The sequence below is a fragment of the Chelonoidis abingdonii genome, chromosome 25, assembly GCF_003597395.2.
Source record: "Chelonoidis abingdonii isolate Lonesome George chromosome 25, CheloAbing_2.0, whole genome shotgun sequence".
NCBI classification, from domain to species: domain Eukaryota; kingdom Metazoa; phylum Chordata; order Testudines; family Testudinidae; genus Chelonoidis; species Chelonoidis abingdonii.
In genome coordinates this window covers 7,518,893-7,539,826 of record NC_133793.1, presented here as the reverse complement: position 1 = coordinate 7,539,826, position 20,934 = coordinate 7,518,893, and the positions used below count along the sequence as shown (strand labels likewise).

Below are 20,934 nucleotides of genomic sequence, written 5' to 3'. Positions count from 1 at the left end.
TGAGTCTTCTCTCTCTATAAAACAGCATTGTCTTGGGCAGTGGTCCTCAAACTAAGACCTACTGTATGATATCGAAAACTCAGAAAGTTCTAGGTATGCCACCTTCCCGATTCTAACTGGTGCAGTTAGAATGGATTCTTTCTTGAATAAACTACACTTTAATCCAATCTACATACCACTTGGTTGTGGCTCTCATGCCACCAGTGCCACAGATTGAGAACCTCTGGTCTGTGGCACCAAGCGCAGGGCTAAAAAACCAGACCCAGATTAGAACTTAGGCATGCTTGCTGGAGAATTCACTTAACTTTTATGTGGCTCTGCTTCCTCATTTTTAAAATGAGGAGGTTGGTGGGGGAGTAAGGGAGCTATTCCAACTTAGTCACTCCTGGGGGGAGGGGTCAAAAGCGCTAGTAAATGTGTGTATTGCACTTGGTATAAAAGTGCAAAATATTCTTATAAACAGTGGTGCTGATGACAGTGTCACCCTCCCCAAAAGTTGAGAGAATAATACAAAGAAAACAACCACTCTTTTCACCAAAAGAAGGTTTGCGGAATATTGTGTGCGTGTGTGTGCGCGCGTGTGTGCGTGTGTGCATGCGCGGGCGGGGGGGGGAGGTCCTTGATGTGTTACAATGACAGATTTGGCAAATATCTCCCTTTACACAGGGCAAGGGGGAGGTATTAGAAAGAGCAGCCTCTGAATGAAAAGGTGACTAGAATGGTTTTATTCACTCCCTCTGAGTGCATCATGAACCTTCTGGGGTTTTTACAGCCAGAGAGGGTGCCAGAGCCATAAAGGATCTGTGAGCTTCTGCTCTGTAAAATAAAATCAAGCTGTTGCTTTCAATATTTCTGTCTAGGGAGTTCTCTCTGTCTCTCACATGCTCAAGTTCAAGATCATTTTTGGCCTGAAAAGTAAGTATTGCCTAAGTTAAAGAATACAGAACGTTGGGAAACTTGGGTTTCAAATAACCAATCACAAGGATTTATTGCATGAGGACAAAAGTTACAGAGAACGTTTTTAGGGATTTCCACAACAGTGTTTAGATTTACCCTAAAATATAGTTTGATTATTATAATTTTATCTACAAAATTTGAAAATAGGTGGCAGAAATCCCATCCCTAATGCTCTGTCAATTCAGAACTCAAGGGCTGTACTCTTGCCATGATTGACAAGTGACAGGCACCAATGGCAGTATGTCATTTTTGGCTCTTTTTCTTTGCTTTTCCTACCCCGAGCTTAATTCCTCTAGTGCTCACTGTGCCTTTACAGGAACTGTTCACGGCAGGCTGGCATTCCAGCCTGAGGATTCCTCCTTCTCTGAAGTAATTTCTCAACGAACTAAGGAAGGGGAGGAATGAAGAGGTGAAAAGTCCTTTGCTGCAGCTGGCCATTGCGGGTTTGAAGTCACTGATTCAGTCAATACGTTTAAACCATCATGTAGCAGAGATTTTTCAGCCCCTTTCCTCCCCAAACATATTTCTCTAGCAGAAGGATAGATGTCAACTCCTTGGAAGAAGTGATGACCATCTTTAAGGGATCTTCTTGGAGGCCAGGGTCCAGACAGGTTGGCCTTGGAGGACATCGTTTGCCAACATGGGATTCTCTGCAACTAATCCTTTGTCCAGTCACCTGACCCATTGCCTAATCTCATTCAAACAACTGTGGATCAATCTAGAGACCTTCATCCTCATGGGCGACACAGGAAACTAGTACGGAGCTTTCCCACCATGGTTCCCATCAGGAATTTCAATTCTTGGGCACATGAAAGAGCACGGAAAAGTCTTGGATGTTGTAACAACCAAAACAGCGCCTGGCTTGTAAGCATTCTTTTATCATTATTCTGGAACTTTCCAAGAAGATGTTGGACAAAGTAAGGTCTTCAGCCATACTGGGGATAGGGGGTTCTAGCATTCACTGCACTTCGAGTGCAGAATGGGGAGGTGTTTCAGCTGTAACACGTCTCTTAACTGTGTTTCTTTAGGTGGTTCCCTTGTTTAAGTCTGTTATATTAGCCTGGTATCAAGCTCGGCATCCATAGACGCCTCTCTTTAAGCCAGCTGAATAAGCCCCCATTTTACTTGAATACTAAGAAAACTGGTTTAGTTTCTATTACAGCATCAGCAATTTAGATGCTTTTTTGCAGTTTTCCATTAGAATGATACAGATCTTTGGACTCTCCCAGACTTCATTTTTAAGACTGCTCCTCGGTACAACTTTGAAAAAGACAGTGGTCTGCCTCATTTTTGATCTAATCTTTCCATGAGCAGGAATTGCGATTCTCTCAATATGCAAAAACTCTAAAATGTTGTTTAGGAAAGTCCAAGGGAAAGGTGACTGGGGCTCCCAGGTGGTAGGATAATACAGATAAATAGCAACAACAACATTATTTTGTAGAAAGGAGGAAAGACCTTTAATTTATGTAACAACTTTTGTGTAAAGACCTCAACGTACTTTACAAAAGGTTGTCAAGTCCTTTTCTCTGCTTTGCAGACAAGGAAACTAGGGAGCAGCAGAGACATTATGTCACTTGCCCAAGGTCACACAGTGAGTCAAATGGCAAAACCAAAACCAGGATCCAGGTCTCCCAACTCACAGTTCCCCCAGCTCTAACCACTAGGAAAGCATCTAAATCCACTTAGGCAAGGTGCATTATGTGATGTATTTTGGAATTCTATAGAGCAAATGGAACTGCCGGCTTAGATCGAACTGGGGGCTCATCCACCTTCTTAGGAAAATATTTTAAAGAGGGATTCGAGATTGGAAGCTCTTTGAGGCAGGGACCATCTTCTTGTTTTGTGTTTGTACAGTCCCAAGCGCAATGGAGTCCTGGCCTACTACATAATACTACAAAACAGCAACAGGTCTATGTACCCTTCATTTGCAGCCTTACACTACAGATTAGGGGGTTTTCCATCAAATAATGTAGCTTTCAGCTTCTTATATCTACGCACATTGGTCTCTTGCCCAGTTTTTGGGTGGAAAGTTTGCAATGCAGGATCTTCTCAGTTTTGGACTGCTGGTGCCTGAGGGTGCACAAAGAAAAAACCATGACCTGTTCAGTATGTTTCCTGCATCTCCAGTGTGCAAGTCTGGAATGACTCGCCCTGAAGAGTCTGCTGCTTGTTAAAGCTTAGCTGGATCAACTGTTCTGTTTATCAACGTTTTAACGAGAGCTTGTTTGAGTTCAATCGTTAGCATTAATACTATGGAAAGTTTCATCTGAGAAACCCAAGCTGACAGCAGAAAGAGCTGAGGAAAAATGCCAATAACTGAAAGCTCATATCAGCACTGCCATTGGTGGATGTTTCCTGTCAATGTTCCTGTCGAAAGAGTGCAACCCATCAGTTTCACACTGTTGGAACTGGAACGCAGAAAAGATATTAACAGGTTGCAAAGTCTCTTCAGAATGAAGAAAATGGACTCAACAGAAGGGCTGGGCGTGATTCTGCCAAGCGGGTCTGCCCTTCTCTAAGGTAGATTCATCGACTGTGTTTTCCTAATGCTGTGCTCAAACCTTTTAGACAGGGCGGATGTTTGTTTGCTCCTTACAAGATGGCCACAAACTTCCATCACGCTCATGTGCTAGAAGCGATATAGTTATTATAATATGAATGATGAATTAGCTGTGTCCATATGTTCACAGACTCATGACACCACAGGTCTGAAGACACAATTCTCTAAGCTAAGTGTATGTCTTCACTGAAGCAGGACGGTGTAATTTTCAGCTCGAGCAGACATACCTGCACTAGCTCTGATTGAGCTACAGCCCTAAAAACAGAGCACAGAGGCAGTGGCAGGACTGGCTAGCTGCCCCAAGGACAGTCCCATCTGAAACCCTAGGCACACGCACTGGCAGCTAGCCAGTTCTGCCACCATGACTACACTTCTAACTTTAGCGTGCTGGCTTGATCAGAGCAACTGTTCCTTCAAACTGGAAATTACATCTCCTGCCGCAGAGCAGACATACCCTGAGTCTCCACTTTCTTCTTTAAAAGAAAGAAGGCCTGTTCATATCTACCATCAAAGGATGCTAGTGACACGAATAATTCCGAAAGTTGGGATATACTCACAAAGATGACCTTTGGTGCCTTCAGTCCTCTATTCCAATCTTCCTCCCTCACCCCACCAAAAATATTTTTGTGGTAAACAGCAATTCCTTCGGTCAAGATCTGGCAGGCGCTTTTCAGCTTCTTTACTGGATTTAAAACAATCTGGAAATGCTGCATTCAGATTAATCTCTCCTAACTCCCGTGTTGGTTGTGGTGTGAAACTGGCAAGGGACAGAACAAAATGGACAAGGAGCATGGGGACTGGGAAGCAGCAGCATTACAAGTTTTTTTTTGCAGCCAGTTCTCTTTTTGAACAGGTTTGGTGGGTGTTTGTTGGGAAAAAAACCTTGGGAAGCCTCAGGTGTAAACCTTCGTTTGAACCATCTGTATGAGGTCCCTGAAAGTCAGATTTCAATATCTCTTATTCCTTATTGGAACCACTCTAGCCCTGGCTGTACTGGGGTCTGGAGCGCCTGCCTTTGAAACAACATGAGCTGCGCTGGCAACCTGCCTGGAGACCACAGGCAGATCATTTACATAGATGTTCATAAAATTAATGCATTAAGACATATCTGCTTGCACTTGTGTCTTCTGGACAGATAAATAAAAAGTGTTTCTTGGTGCCCCAGCAATCAAACCCTGCAAGCGATCAGCTTTGTTCTCTATATTCAGTTCCAAGGAGGAGCCATCTGGCGGCATTATTTCATGATGCTAAAGGCTGCCTCTGGCCCCCAGGCCACACACTGCGCACCTCTCTGGTCTCCAGTCCAGAAGTGAGACACTGTTTTGATATTGTGCATTGAAAGACAGCAGCCTGTTTTAAGCACCCAAAAAACAAACAAACATTTTTTCCCCCAAATTGCACACACACATTTCTGGCTTCCACCTGAGCGCCTCTAAGAGAGCATTTTCAACAGACCCTCCTGCAGACAGACCAAACCTCACCGCTTTCTGTTTGTTAGAAGCTGAGGCAGCCTTATGATGCGTGACCCCACCACGAAGCTCTGGTTGTGAGTGCAGATAAATCTGCCATGCACTTAACGTTGCATTTCAGCTCAAGAACTAAACTCTTGACCCATGGAAATGAACCAAAATATTGTTACTCGGTCTTGAGAATGGGGCCCGAAGAGATTTCCCTTCCCTGACCCTCTAGGGTGTAAATATGGCTGACACACTCAGATTCTTTCCTTTCATTGTTTTAGCTTCCCATGAGCTCAGCAAAAGCTGGACCCGTAGATCACCCTTCCCCCACTGCAAAGTCTGGCTCCAAATCCCAACAACATCAGCAAGCTGGGAACTTTCAAAAGGTTTGCTAGTGCTGTAGAAGTTTCTAGTTTGGCTACACCACTCTCTCCCCAAAACGGAACATTCATGACTCCAGCTCGACTGTTTGTGCTGTTTTACAGATCAGCTGTGGGGCAGGCTTCCAGGTTCATTTCTTCCTGCTCAGTTCACATGGACTGGATCACAGGGCAGGGTGTGCACTCTCTCAACTCCCCTGCCAAGTTTTGTAAAGCCTTGAGGGAGGAAGGACACTCAACGCTGCAATGTGAACGGACAATTTATGACACATTTTCCTAAAAGCTTGCTCTGGACAACCTGATCCTCTCTTCCCAATTCCCATTACAGATGCACAAGCCAGGATGTGTCATTACTCACTCCAGTTGGTGCATGTTTAATGCACCAGAACAAGATGGTCACTCTTTATGCCTGTGATATCACTCAGTGTCCAGGCTGACACGTGGGACATCTCTTTTCCTTAGAGGCAAATCATAAAATTAGGTTTGAAAATGTCTGCCATGCAGTAGTCACCATTGATGCCAATACCATTGGTTCTTTAGATCAAGGGTTCTCAACCTTTTTCTTTCTGAGCCCCCTTCCAAACATGCTATAAAAACGCCACAGCCCACCTGTGCCACAACAACTGGTTTTCTGCATATAAAAGCTAGGGGGTAAAAGCGTTAGGCGGTAGCAAGCAGGGCACTTGCCCAGGGCCCCACGCCACAGGGTTCCTTGTGGAGCTACATTACTCAGGCTTTAGCTGCAGTCCTGGGGTTTTAGCCCCATCAGGTTGGGCTTCAGCTTTCTGCCCTGGGCCCCAGTGAGCCTAACAGTGGCCATGCTTGGTGGCCACCTGAAACCTGCTCGTGGCCCCCCAAGGTCCCCGGACTCCTGATTGAGAACCACTGCTTTAGACGAACGGTTTATAGAAAGAGTTTCCTCTATGTAACTATCGTTTCTCCACCAGCCTTCATTCCCTCCACTCCCCAGCTTTCTTCTCTCTTAATTTTTACATAGAAGAAAGCTAAAATAATTCCTGCAACCTTCATTTTTAAAGAAAGTTTCTGCAAGCAGATATTCCAGCCCAACAGAGTCTCAGGGACTCTGAGAATAATCAAGGACTCCTGATAAAGATGCTCATTTCCCTCTGATGCAGTACCTTTGACTTTGTTCTGTAGCAGCCACAGATGTCTTGGAGGGTTATGTTCAAAGTCATTGAGATGCGGACTATTGATAACTAAATATCCTCTTACAACCACGGTTCCAGGCTATCCACGCCAGTCAGGACATTCCATTTGAGCTCAGTTTCACTCCATGCATCTGATGAAGTGGGTTATAGCCCATGAAAGCTTATGCCCAAATACATTTGTTAGTCTCTAAGGTGCCACAAGACTCCTCGCTGTTTTTGCTGATACAGACTAACACGCCTACCCCTCTGAAACCTTTCTAATCAAAGTGATTCAGCCAGAAGTAATGTCTTCACTATAGGAAAGTTTTACCAGTTACAAAGGTACAATTTTACCAGGTCTAACCTTCCTTATGGACATTCTTATTCCAGGATACAAGCGGCTTTTTTAGGATTAGCTTAAACCCTTTCCCAAGTGACATAAACTAAACCAAAAAAACACTCTTACCCTGAAGTAAAAGTGTCCACACAAGGGTTACACCAGCATAACTAGATTGGTTTAAGTTCACACCTCAGGTTATACTGATGAGGCCCAGGGGATTGAGAGGACCATGATACTGTGATGGTGGAACAGAGGCATTAACTGTCTGAATGGGATCAATTAGCTAAGTGATGAAAAGTAAATGGTTCACCCTCTTATTGCTAGTCACTGAGCAGCAAAAAGTAAATCAGACCAATTGCTAGCAGTGGAGCGCATCAGCAATGGAGGTTTCACAGCATCATCATCTCTATGCAGTACTAATGTAATTAACGTAGTGTAACAATATGCCCTGGCACCATAACACTACATACAATTTAAACACCTTGAAAACCTTCTCCTTTTGGGCTCAGTTAAAAGTTTTGCGCACGTATGTTGATGGTCTCCAGCGTTTCTCCACTGGCAATGTGAAAATCCCGTAGCAAAAAACTGATAAGACAAAGGAAATGACATGCCCCCGCCCCCATCCCCATCCCCAGCTGTATCAGTTTAATACTATCTATAATTTTATCTAAGACCCAAAAACTGGAGTGATGCATCAGAGTCCAAGGTTCCTGAAAGACAGAACCTTGTGGTTCTGGGGTTGAGCAGAGAGGCCAACTTAGCAGATATACTGATGGATCTACACTGGATATCTCAGGAGATACTGAAAATCATGATTCAGATAAGGTCAATGAGCCAAAACACCTGTCTTCCCTAAAAAGTACTGTACTGAAAAAGCCAAGAGAAGTTCTGATAGTCTAGTATTGTGTGCAGTATGGAGAGTCAGGGGTAGGGGAGACGAGGAACTTTTCAAACCTGACCATGAGAGTTAACAACTCTTCCTTCCAGATACTCAACTCTTAAATGGCAGAGACCATCTCTGTATCCAACAGCACCAAGCACCCTGACGGCATTTCAGCGATAAAGTTATATGAATTCTGCAAGGAACGCACTGCTTAGAATAGCACAAGAGATCAGGTCAAACTGCAGATGAACCTTTAAACCAGCAAATGCCACTTAAACAACCCCGCATCAGGAGCGCTCACCTTGAAATCTGCCAACTGCTGGTTGATGGTTTCCACTTCTGTCCCTACAATCCATTGCAGTGCCTCATTCTCCTCCGCTGCACTGGCCATGTGATTCAGCTCCTTCAGTTTGCTGTAAAAGTCTTCGACTCGAGAGAGTGTCATTTCTACTTGCTCTTGGCGATTTTTGCCCCTTTCTGTCAGCTTGCTGCACTGTTTATTTAGAGTCTCTAGTTCACGTTTCAGTGCTAACAAATCAGGGCTTCCTTCATCCTCCAGCATGTGCCTGCATTCCTCTTTAGAGGCTTCAATGTCTGACTTCAGCCCCTGAAGTCTGCCCAGGAATGTACGAACATCCTCGGCTTGAGACTGCAGGCTGTCAATGTCTCTTCCGATGGCACCCATACTATCAAGTTCATCGTCTAGATCTGCCAGTTGAGAGAACATCTCCCGGACGTGGTTATTAAACTGGCCGATTCCTTCAAGCTTGGTCTCCATCAGCGTACAGCATTCGTTTACTTTTTGTTTCACTATTTTAAAGTCCTGCTGGGAATCCTCAGCTTGCCGTAAGAGCTGGGAGCAGTCAGACCCATCTGGAGCATCTTCCACCAGACCTTGTGTGAAGTTCTTCAGATAATCCACTTGCGGCTCCAGGGCCTGGAGCACTTCCTGCTGAGCCCTCAACTTCTCCAAGTTCTTATTGCTGCAGGCTTGAGGTCCTAGAGCATCATAGATTTCTAGCTGATGCTTTGCCCCTTCCAGCTTCTTCTCAATGTTCTTAAAGTTTTCTTGGAACTCCTTTAGCCTTTGTGACATTTCTTCAATGCACCCAGTCTTGGCTTGCAGCTCTTCTGTAATGGCATCCATCTTCTGATTGATGCCAGCTTTTTCATCCCGAACGTCATCCTCATCAGTTTGACAAGCATCTATCAAGATGTCAGCAGCACTGTTCAGCATCTCCAGAAGGGAGCGGCGCTTCTCCACATCACTGAGCATAGCCTTTGACCTCAGAAGAGCTGCCTCCAACTGCACAGGGTCCAGAGTTACATCTAACTCTGACATCTTTGCCCTGCAGTCCTCTACCCAAGGAAGGAGGTCTTCCATGTGCCGCTGGTATTTCTGGGCCTTCTGCAAACAGTCCTTGAGTCTTGAGTTTCTATCTGTGACCTGCTTGCTGAGCTCATCCCAATGTGTTTTGAGGCCGACCAGCTGGCTTTGCAGGGCAGTCTTCTCCTCCCCAGGCTGAACCGAAAGAAGCAGAGACTCTCCCTCAGCCACAATCATCTCATAGGAGCCACTATGCTGGTTGAGACTCTTCTGGAAGTCTTCTTGCTCCTGGATTTGACACTGCAGCCTCTCCAGTTTAGCAGAAATAGGCCGGCTCTGGGCCTGCTGGCACAGTTTGTCATCCAGCCAGGTCCTAAGCTCGTCAAACATGTGCTGGAACTGCTGGGAGCTGGCGAGCGCAGTCTGCAGTCGATTCATCCGGTCGGCTGAAATGGAAATAAGATTAGAATGTAACAATTAAGTTGGAATCTAATAAACGAAGTGAAATTGTTTTTTAAAAAAAAATCTTGAATGCGCAAGATGCATTCTGATTAACAGGAACGAATTCCTCCCCTGGCACATCAGCAGACTTTTGCTTGTCAGGTCATGAATAACTTCAGAACAGAGTTAGGAGACAGTAACAAACGGAGAGGTGGGGTTTTTTTTGGCTACGAAGCCTCTATATGCAACCCACTTGGGGAGCAAAGATGCCACACAGATGCTCACTCTCCTCTTCCCTCTTCTCAGACAGGAGATTGGGGCCAGATTCTTTTCAGACCCCATCAACACCACTCTTAAAATCGGAGTGCATAGGGAGCTGAAGGGCAAAATGAGCCCTACTCTTGTAATTAACAGGTCACCCTTCTGCTCAACCTCCAGCCCTTGCTGGCATCATGCGGGAATCAAAACCATACCACATGCTTGGCACTGCTCAAAGCATTTCTAACTAGGCCCTTTCCGGAACGGTTTTCAATTTTAAAAAACACGGAAGATCCCTTCCTCGCTATTCTTAAAAACACAATGACCACACAACCCTTTGTTAAACAGGAGGCAGAGAAGCTGAACTCCACAACCAGGTGCTTCATGGCATCTCACCTGCGAGGTCTTCCAAGCCTTTGAGAGGGAGAGCCACCGTCTCCAGGCGCTTTCTCAGCTCATCTTTGAGGTACTGCTCCCCAATCAGAACAGACAGCTCATCACACAGCGTCTGAGCCTCCATGATCTCCTCTTCCAACTGCCCCAGGTCAGACCGGATCTCGCTGGTTTCCTCCAGCTGCTGCTTCACAGCATCTGGCTGGGTGCTGACGGCAGATTGGCTGCTGAGTCTCTGCCCAACTGCCTTAACCTTCTCAGACAAGTCCTGCAGCAGCTCTTGGTATTGGGTGCTCTTGACAATGGCTTGGTCGATCTGCCTGGAGCGGGAGTTGAGTCTTTCCGTTAATTCGGTCCATTTCTGATTCACACCTTGGAGCTCGTCCCGCACCTGGTCCCATGATGGAGAACCATCTCCAGGGCTGGTTAGTATCCCCTGAGCTGCCTGGTTCAGCTGTTCGTGCTGCTGTCTGCGAGCTTCAAATTCTTTCAGCATAAACTGGAACAGAAATAACAGAGAAGTGTTTGTATAAGAGTGACAGCACTGAATACACATCGTCAAAACAAAACCAAGCTCCAGTAGCTTTAAACTATCCACAGAATTACTGGAAACAAACCAGAAAATCCCTGGGACAGGACTACAAGTAGACTGCAAAGATCTGTTCATCATAACATTTCAGCTTAACAAAATTTGGAAGCATCTGTGATTACATCCATAAAGTATTTCACTTCTCTCCCTTATTTGTCCTATTGGCGTTCAACACAATGTAAACCAGTGACACAAAGAGGTATAATTATATTAACTGGGATATTTTATTTTATGGTTTTGCTGGTTAGAGACATATCAGCAATCTGATTTGTAACTACAGGTAGCCACACAGAGAGGAGGTAGATCGGAAGGTTCTCATGCAGCATTAACAGGACCTGTATAGTATTATCATAGGTCTCTGTAGAGAGTGGAACTGAATTTTTTTTTTTTTTTTTTTTTTTAAACAAAAGAGTAGATACTGCAACCCTGTGCACAGAACAGAGATAAAAAATTACACCAGTTTCACTTAGGTGGAGTACTAGCCACACCCAATATGTTCTGACATCTCTGTGAGAAGAGGGGTTAGACCAGTGCTGTTGTACAATGTGGTGTGTGCAGGGCATTTCTGCAACACGTCTACCCCGATATAATGCTGTCCTCGGGAGCCAAAAAATCTTACCACGTTATAGGTGAAACCGCGTTATATTGAACTTGCTTTGATCCGCAGCCCCGCCCCCCCCCGGAGCGCTGCTTTACCACCTTATATCCGAATTCGTGTTACATTGGGTCACATTATATCGGGGTAGAGGTGTCCAAACGAAATGAGTTTCAGACAAGGGCTTGTCTACATGAACATTTAGACTTCGGCACGCTGAGGAGTAAAACTACCCCAAACTCGCCTGCCTCGCACTAAGCGTCTGTGTGGACTCCACTGATGTGAACAAGCACGCTTTGATCTCCCCAGCTTTGAAACAGGACTAGATCAAAGCACACTCAGGGATCATTAGTGCCTGTCAACAAGGTCCGCACAGATGCTTAGTGCCTGGCATGCAAGCACAGGGTAGATTTACAACCCAGCTTGTTTGCACAGACAAGCTCTAAGGGAGCATGTTCGGTAGCAGGAAGAGTGTACACACAGACACACACAGGCTCATTGTAGAAACTATACACAAGAATTTATCCATCACAAGAGGAGTTTTGCACAAACTGGAACTGCCCACGCCTCCTCGTTCTTTAACCTACAAAGGAGGCACAGATGCAGCCCCTCTCTCACCTGGACCTGCTGCTTTTGCGCATTCAGCATGTTGGGGTCGATGGAAAGGGGTCCCAGCACGCTCATCATTAGCTCCTTCTCCATCAGCCACGGGCGCAGCTGAGCTTCAGCTGCCTGGAAGCTTGCCATTTGGTTCGCTGATTTCTCCAGCTTCTGCTGGCGCTCTGCTGTCACCTGATTGGCCCTTGACCACCTGGAGTCTGAAGACAGGAAATGAAATAGCCGGTAATTTTACTGCTATTGGGAAACCTGCCACTTGATTTAGCTGTTGTTTTTTCGTTTCCGTATTACTAATTTATCAGTGGAAATCTCCCCAGCTTTAACTGAGGACTCTAATGCGATAGACCAGTGTAATGTTTGATACACAATCAGTCTAGTAATATATTTTCCATTTTTAACTATTATGGTACTGTGGTTAGGACAGGAAATGTGGAATCAAGCGATCTACATCTAGTTGCAATTGTCACGGACTTGCCTGACCCTTGGGCAAGTCATTTAACTTCTCTCTGCTTCGGATTTCATCTTTCAAACAAAAATAACATAACGTGTATCAATTTTTGTCAAGTACTTTGAGAGCTTTGGATGGAGAAACCCTGTATACGCACTTTATTTCTAGCAAGTTTTGAAATTTTCTTTTTTTAAATACACAAGCTTGTTTAATCACGTAAGTAACTAAAGTATGCTAAGTAATCATTAGAATTTTACTTTGACCAGTGAAGCTTTTACTCAAAAGAGCAACCGATTTTACTGCAGGGTATTTTTTTTTAAGGTAACTGAAGAAAGCAGTCTCTGAAACGTAGAACCATCATGCAGACTTCATTAACTGAAACAATGCTCATCCTGAAAACATCCTAGCATGCCAGGCGGCTTGAAGGCATGGTCTCTATTTCCTGAATTCAATTACATGTAACTCTGTTTTACTCTGACTTTTGGAATCGTCCTAGAAACTGGAATCATCCTCAAGGGATGTTTAGAGACATTTAAAAATTACGCAAAGTCGCTAGGGAACTTACTGAGATCATCCAGCATCTTCTTCCAGTTTGCTGCTTCTGGAGAGTCAGGACACTTCTCCAGCAAGCCGGAAAGTGCTTCCTTTACTTTCTGGATCTTCCCTGAATTCTGTTCCAACTCAGCCAGGAATGCCTAGGAAGAAGAAAATTTTGGACATGCTGAGACATACAACAGAAGATGTAGGGTTGTGAGTTCAATCCTTGAGGGGGCCATTTGAGGACTGGTCCTGCTTTGAGCAGGGGGTTGGACTAGATGATCTCTTGAAGTCCCTTCCAACCCTAATAATCTATGATTCTATGTAATTCAAGCACTAGAGCGATACTGAAATGAGCCACAGTTTGAAGGAGGAAAGTAGCTACACTTGGAGTTGCACAAAGCTTGTGTTTGGACTTCTATGGAATCATTTCATCTAGTTACTAATACCTAGAGCTCCCCTGGGCCTTACGAAAAGAAGAAATGAAAAGTTCACCTTTCTCAGTGTACATTAAACTGTGCGTTGTTTTCCCAATGAATTTGGAATGACCTAAGAATTGGTGCTAAACATTATCAGCTTTTTTCTCTGAGACTACTGCCTATGCAGGATAGGTCTAAAATATCTAAAAGGGTGAAGCTCACCCCAGATTCATAGAATCACAGAAAGTAGGTGGGGAAGCGACCTCAAGAGGTCATCTAGTCCATTCTCCCCACGCTGAGGCAAGATTAAGAACACTAGACTGTCCCTGACAGGCGTTTATCTCACCTGGTCTTCAAAACCTCCAGTGCCTGGGATTCAAGAATATCCCCAGGTCACCTGTCCCAGGGCTTAGCTATCCTTAATAGTTACAATGTTCTTCCTAATACCCAACCTAAATCTTCCTTGCTGCAAACTAAAAGATATGTCTACACTTAAAATGTTACAGTGGCAGAGCTGCGCCACGGTAGCACGTCAGTGTGGACACTACCCACACTGACAGAATGGATTCTCCCATCAGCATAGGTAATCCACCTCCCTGAGCGGCAGTAGGTTGATGGAAGAATGCTTCCCTTGGCCTAGTGCTGTCTATATGGGGATGTAGGTTGGTTTTATGCCACTCAGGGGTGTGGATTTTTCACAGCCCTGAGTGACTTAGCTATGCTGTCCTAATCTAGTGCGGACCAGGCCTTGTTCGCTTCCTTCTCATCCTATCCTCGGTGGACATGGAGAACAACCGAGCACAGTTCTCTTCATAACAAAACTTTGACATATCTGAAGACCCATGTCCCCCCTCAGTCTTTCCTACACTGTTCTTTTTCATACTACATTTAACCAACACTCTCTTTAGAAACAGGCTATTGTTGGTTCCTCCCAACCTAGTGCTGTAAAGCATGTCTCAGAGAATGACCTAGTCACTATGATAAACTCGGTCCTTATTCCTGCTCAGAGAGACAAGTTACCTTGTTATGCTCCGCCTGGGCTCTCATGGTCTCCGTTTTTGTAGGCGAGGAAGAAGCTTCGAGTGCTGACAAGGTCCGTTCCTTTGACTCCAGCCACTTCAACATTGAACTTGCCTCCTCTTGGACTTCTAGCATCTTCTCCAGCACGGCTGACAGCTGCTCCTGGCGTTCCCGCAAGGCCATCCCAAGTCCCTCGTACTGCTGGTTCACATCAGACATGTCACACTGGATTTCAGTCAAATCTAAAGACAAAGAAACAAACCTGAGTGGAAAGATGGCAACACCTCCCCCACGTAGGCTGCTGGCACTAAGAATTCTGGGCAACCCTCACGCAGGCTGCGAGTGTCAGGGTACCAGAGGCTACGATCACTGTCCTTCCATCTACTGAAGACCCTAAGGTATCAGGTTATCACCACCTGTCCTACCAGAGACTTGCTCTGTTGCATCACATATAAAGTTTGATAGTTTGCCCAACAAAGCAATTCACTTCCCATTAAATCAGCCTCCTGCATGTTGTACCCCCATGTTAACAGTATCATATTTAATCCACCTCTCACAGTTTGAGTTCAACTTTTTACATCTGTTATCTTGTTGAACCAATGAACTCACAGCAGCTAACGAGTGATTTAAGTCACACTTAAAATTCCAGGTTAAGATGGTGTCAGAATCCTCAGAACTAATAACCTTCATTGCATTTCTTAAAACAATCTCTCACTTATCAGCTCTCTAACAGCAGCTGATCGAGGTCAAGCTGTTGTCACTTCTGGAAGCTGGATTCCCCTCCTGCCATTTCTGTCCTACATCACAATCAGTTGCCATCCCTTGGCCCCATTACTACACACGCTGCGGAGAAATAGGGCTTGCTATAGGATTCCGACAGTGTCACATTGCATTTTTTATCTCCTGGGGGAACATCCGTACAGACTGCTGTTATCATGCACTGATGGAAACATAAATGAACACATGGACACCACTTTCTGTTGCAACACGGAGTTGGTGATCTCACCTTTGCAGGTGTGGTATCCATTCACACTGCCTACTGACACTCCTAGAGCGGGCAGCACAGAACCTGAGCAAGGGACAGAGATACAAACAAAGGACAAGACAAACATGTTAGGAATACAGACACATTACCAACGAACGTACACACTCAGCACAGACCCAACCGTTTCTGGCTGTCCACTGTCGACGACAAATCTTGAGCACGAGCAAATGAACACAGCACAAAACAACAGAGCTCTCCACAAGACGAACCACGTCAGCCACCAAGCAAATACATGTCATTTTGAAGTGGCTTATTCTTTTCATCCCAATAAATCCGCAGACCCTCTTAATGCTAAGGGATCAGCACCACGAATTCCCCACTCTTCACATCTCAGTGCCCAGCTGGGACTCCCAATCAATTTTGCTTTTCATCTGTTTATTTTACCTCACTCTCTTCTAATTCCAAATAGCTGAAAACAGAATAGCTGTGAGTCCCTGCAGCCAACACCCCCCTTTTCCATTTCTTCCAGCCACTCCTACGGGGACAGATTAGAAGTAGCTTAGAAGTTTAGCAGTAGCTGTGAAGTTCCCCAGAGCCCACAACAGTAACTCCGCTTATGGGCACGAAGTAGATATCAGCTCCCCACCTCACACACCAGGTCCGTGACCACTATATATATTTTTGCATTCGATGGAGGCACCAGTATTCCCACAGGAGAACTAATATCCATGAGATTCATATTTAGAATAGAGATTGATATTGCAAGAGCCAAAAGACCTTTATTGAAGATATTAACTTCCTTATATTCTTCTTTTCTTATGGAATGAAACTTTTAAGGAAACAGACCTAAAAAAATAAACATCTTTTCTATGCAACTGGGTCCTGAACATTATTCCTCAGAAAATCCTTCTCTTGGAATTCATTTTGGAATGATCCCAAGTCCATCCACGTTCAAACCCAAATTCCCTGGCGACGTTATAGATCAGGTTTCTCATTTTCTAAGCAACCCGAAACAGTCAGCATCATAATGTCCATTTATATAGGAGATTGCAACACGAAAACCTCTCAGAATCTTTCACTGCTCTCCTATTACTTATATGCAGCTACCTCTCAGGAGGAACACAGTACACCGCTACCTTGATATAACGCCACCCGATATAACACAAATTTGGATATAATGCAGTAAAGCAGTGCTCCGAGGGGGCGGGGCTGTGCACGCTGATAGATCAAAGCAAGTTCAATATAACATGGTTTCACCTATAACGTGGTAAAATTTTTTGGCTCCCAAGGACAGCGTTATATCGAGGTAGCAGTGTCAGTATTCTGGGTCAACAACACTGTACAACATGTTTGGGGATACGAAGCAAAGGTTAATTTCTCCAGATGAAACGCCCATCAAGGTGTTAGGTAATTACCAATTTAGAATTTAGGCCAGAAGTTGGAGTTAAGTCCCCTAACTCTTGCCCATGGATCTTAAATGGACAGAAAAGCAGTCGACGCATCCAATGAGCATCATATGTGAAAACGAGCATCCTCCAGCATTGTCCTAGCACCATGGTGATGAACTGATTCAGTACCGATTCTTGGGCTAGTCTACACTCTGAGCGAGGGGCTTATCGAACTAGCGCGAGTATAAATAGCAGCATAGCTGCAGCAGCAGGCTAGTGACAGTGGACAAACGGTCGAGCCATGCAGAGCATAAACCCGCCTGAAACAGTGGGTATGTACTCAGTACGCTGGGCCTCCACTCTCGCTCCCTGTGTTACTGCAGCCGCCCTGCTACTGATACTCAAAGCAGCTCAATGAGAGCTACTGTAGGAGCAGGGGAACCACACCCCTAGCTCGGAGGGTAGATGTAGCCTTAGAGTGCCACCTACTGAAGCATCAGGCCTACAGCCTGCAACCTTCTCCTAGACGTTCCTTGGAGGTTTCCCATCCAAACGCTAACCAGGCTGACCCTGCTTAGTTTAGGGGCTGTGATCGCACCTGGGTGGCTGTTCGCTGAAGTGCTAAAAGCACATCCTCGACAGGAGTCAGTCTCACAAGTTGGAAAAGAGCCATTTGGTATTTATGTCATTTCCATATCAGACAGACAGACAGATAATCTCTCCAGAGATTCTCTCTTCATCTGATGAAGTGGGTATTCACCCACGAAAGCTCATGATCCAAAACATCTGTTAGTCTATAAGGTGCCACAGGACTCTCTGCTGTCTCTCCAGAGGTTGAGCCCTCAGCCGCTAAATGCCTTGGAGCAAGGTTAAGCTACACAGACTATTGCTGGCTCCTTGACTTTTGTTTTGTAACAAGTTTAAAGCCATTTTCTGTTTGAAGATGGTTTAAACAAAAGTACCTAAAGAACAACAAAAGCAAACGGAGTGCAGAAAGTGACAGGGCTCCACTACTCCTCCTTCTCCAAGGACACTCCAGGTGTCCTCTGGGCGGCACGGCTGTAACTCACCTGTCTTTGACTGAGCATCAGAGGCTGTGATTTCTACAATCAAATTCTCTAATGTAGTCCCTTTGCGATTGATTTCCTCCACCTGGGCCCCCTTTCCTGTCCATTCCTCCAGGAGAACCTATTAAAAAACCAGGATCAGATACCAGCATTCTATATTATATATTTCCCACACCAGAGGGCCTATGATTGAAACAAAGCTTCACCGCTGCTTATGCTCAAACACATTCTGCCGCTCAGAACGCCGGGTGTACGTTTGTGTGTCTGTTGTCTAGGCACCCTGAGTCCTCCTCTAATAGCCATGTAGGATCCAGTTTTAGCATGCTCAGCTGTCTAATTCACAGGGTGGCTCACTGACTCCCAGATAATAAACTGAATGATGGTTAAACAGCAGATTAAGAGAGTATCTCTATACCGTGTCAAAGAGGGAGGTTTCTTTATAATGAACCATTTACAGAGCATCAAGCAGGAAATTAACATTGCCGAACTAGTGGGTCTTTCTTCAAACTAAGATTCTGAGGACCCTCCTTCCTAGCTATACCCCCAGCCTTCTATGGTATGCAGCACGCTATACTTGTCACGTGGATCTTATATAAATCAGTAGCTGGGAGAGCTGCTATATTTCTGTCTGAGATAAGACAGCTACAGGTGAGTGAACAGGACGTTGCACTCTCTCTAAATCACCCCCCTTGACACATCTTGATTTAAGATGTCATTTACCCCAGAGAAGAATGAGAGCGCTCAAGTGACCAGACACAACCCCAGGTATCCAGCAGAGGGAATTTCACTGCATTTGAAATAGACTAGCACATGGGGGTTCCCCCTCCCAAATTCCTCTGAAAAGCAGAGGAGCAGTCGGATTGCTTTTAAAAATGAATACAAGTCTGCACAGATTTCACTATGCATTGAAAGTTTGAGAGCCCACAGCTAACAATGATGTGTATGATTGCTAGCACTGTCTCTTGACAGTCCCACGCAGACAGGGGCTTCAGACCTTCAGCGGTGCCGTTTTCAGAGCAAGTAAAGGCTCACTTATGAGAAACCATTGCACGGACATACAGCACTGCACCCCTGCATGTAAGCACATGGAAGCCCAGGCGTACCTGGATTAATACAAGCATAAAACAGCTCCCAGTATACCACGTCCTGCAAATCATTACATGCTCCCTTGGTTTCTACACCAACTCCTCAGAGCGTTTCAGCTTTCCCCGCCCACCTTGATTTGCTGCACGCGCTTCTCCAGTTCCTGGGTGCCCAGGGAGGTCTCTGCAGATGGCACATTCCCTTCGCTTTCTTTCAGCCACTTCTTTATAGCTCTGACCAACTTTCGGAACTCGTCCAATTGTTCCTGGCAAGATGATGCATCCTTTTCTCTACGAGTGAAAAGGTGGAGAGAGTTAGCAGCTCGTGCTTCGCTTTGCAATTACCATTCTCTGAATTGAGGACACCGGGGTCTCTGTGATCTTGTTTTTTGTTGTTGTTGCTTAGCAATAGCGCTCACTAGTAGCCAAAAATGTGGCAATAGCTACGCTGCATCTCTGCTTGCTGGTACAGCGTGCTTAGTCAATGACCTTGGTGCACAAGTTCAGTGTCATCTTGTTCTCTAGAGACTCACATTCTTGGTAAAAACAGCAAAGAGTTCTGTGGCACTTTATAGACTAAAACATATTGGAGCATGAGCTTTCGTGGGTGAATACCCACTTCGTCAGACGCCTGTCACGTATTCACCCATGAAAGCTCATGCTCCTATATGTTTGTTAGTCTATAAGGTGCCACAGAACTCTTTGCCGCTTTTACAGATCCAGACTAACACGGCTCCCCCTCTGATATTCTTGGTAAAGTCCAGGTTAGCAGTTCCAAAACCACTGTCCGCGCAGAGCACTGGCTAGCAGCCTGCAGCGAGCTGGCAAGTCACAGGGTGGTTGGATTCACTTCCTTGCTATCAGCTACTTGGACAAAGGTTCAGGCTCATCACTGGAAAGAAGAGCCTGGATGTTTGTAAAAACAACTGGAAAAAAGGAGGAAGAGTTTGCCTGTCTACTTCCACCAGCAGCCACCGCTCCATAAGAGAATAAAGAGCAACGCTCAGGGACAGAGATACTAAAAAACAGCTACAAATAATCAAATGCTTTGTGACATAAAGGCAGCTTGGCAATGAGTGCCCAGGTCTCTGCAAACAACTCTCATCTCAGACCTGACAAACTCACTACATCAAATACATTGTTCATAGGGTATCTATGCACACTGGGTAACATGTAAGGTCTCCACTGAAAGCTTGCAATTGATCAACATTCATAATCATGGTGTGATGTGCGTACACTGAAGGAATGAGGTAGCTATACTGACGTTTATGCCCTTAGGGTCTTAAAGTTAAGGGGAGTCATAAGGGATTAGCTACCTGGTGGCAGTTTATTCATGCAGGAGGGAGTTGCTCTCTCTCCTTGGTTAGCTGGTGATATCATGCAAGGTTCAATTGTCTCGTTCTGCCCTATCACAGATCAGTCAATGCAACACCAAAGAACACAAGTGCAAACAATTGAAACCACTTGGAGGTAGAACAAGAACAGGCAGGGTATCTATGAACAGAGACAACAGACTTTCAGTATAACACTGAGTGGGGAGAGGCCTCTGCATCCATTCACTCAGGAGACATCTTGTGGAGCAGGGATGTTTTCATGACAGTTTGGATCGTGGTTTCTGTGAAGCCAGCCAGTTCTGCAACAGACTGACTTTTTTTGGGGGCGGGGGGAACTATTATTATTAGGTAGGAAAAGGAAATATTAATAAGCACAGGCCCTAGTTCAGGTTTTATGATTTTGTTTGCATCGTAACCATTTGTTTTCACCATACTCCCTTGTTCCTGGTTGAATCTCTATTCTTTCTTAACTAAACCGACTTCTTTCTTAACGGCAGTGCTCACGAGTGCTGTGTGTTATACAGGAGCGGTGGTTTAAGGTAAAACTAGCAAACTCATAGACTCAGACTTTAAGGTCAGAAGGGACCATTTATGATCATCTAGTCTGACCTCCTGCACAATGCAGTACCTGGCTCCTTTGGGAGCAGAGACTCTGGGATTACTGCGAGTAGCCGATGTCAGGGCTGGGAGTCGCAGGGGAATAGTTCA

General features: G+C 45.1%; 1 protein-coding gene across 16 annotated transcripts in view; it reads right to left on the bottom strand.

Moving 5' to 3' along the window:
- Window positions 1–20,934, bottom strand: part of MACF1 (microtubule actin crosslinking factor 1) — a 250,864-nt gene that overhangs the window by 70,144 nt on the left and 159,786 nt on the right. For 12 of the 16 annotated variants that reach the window (XM_032789628.2, XM_075060891.1, XM_032789629.2 and 9 more), the window contains 8 exons: window positions 19,027–19,183; window positions 17,814–17,931; window positions 15,377–15,439; window positions 14,371–14,612; window positions 12,960–13,089; window positions 11,947–12,146; window positions 10,148–10,643; window positions 8,027–9,498 (listed from right to left, as the gene is read on the bottom strand). In XM_032789628.2, the coding sequence (XP_032645519.1) occupies window positions 8,027–9,498; window positions 10,148–10,643; window positions 11,947–12,146; window positions 12,960–13,089; window positions 14,371–14,612; window positions 15,377–15,439; window positions 17,814–17,931; window positions 19,027–19,183 (2,878 nt within the window). The remainder of the gene's footprint in view (window positions 1–8,026; window positions 9,499–10,147; window positions 10,644–11,946; window positions 12,147–12,959; window positions 13,090–14,370; window positions 14,613–15,376; window positions 15,440–17,813; window positions 17,932–19,026; window positions 19,184–20,934) is intronic. The other 4 variants (XM_075060889.1, XM_075060890.1, XM_075060897.1 and 1 more) reach the window with 1 other exon arrangement.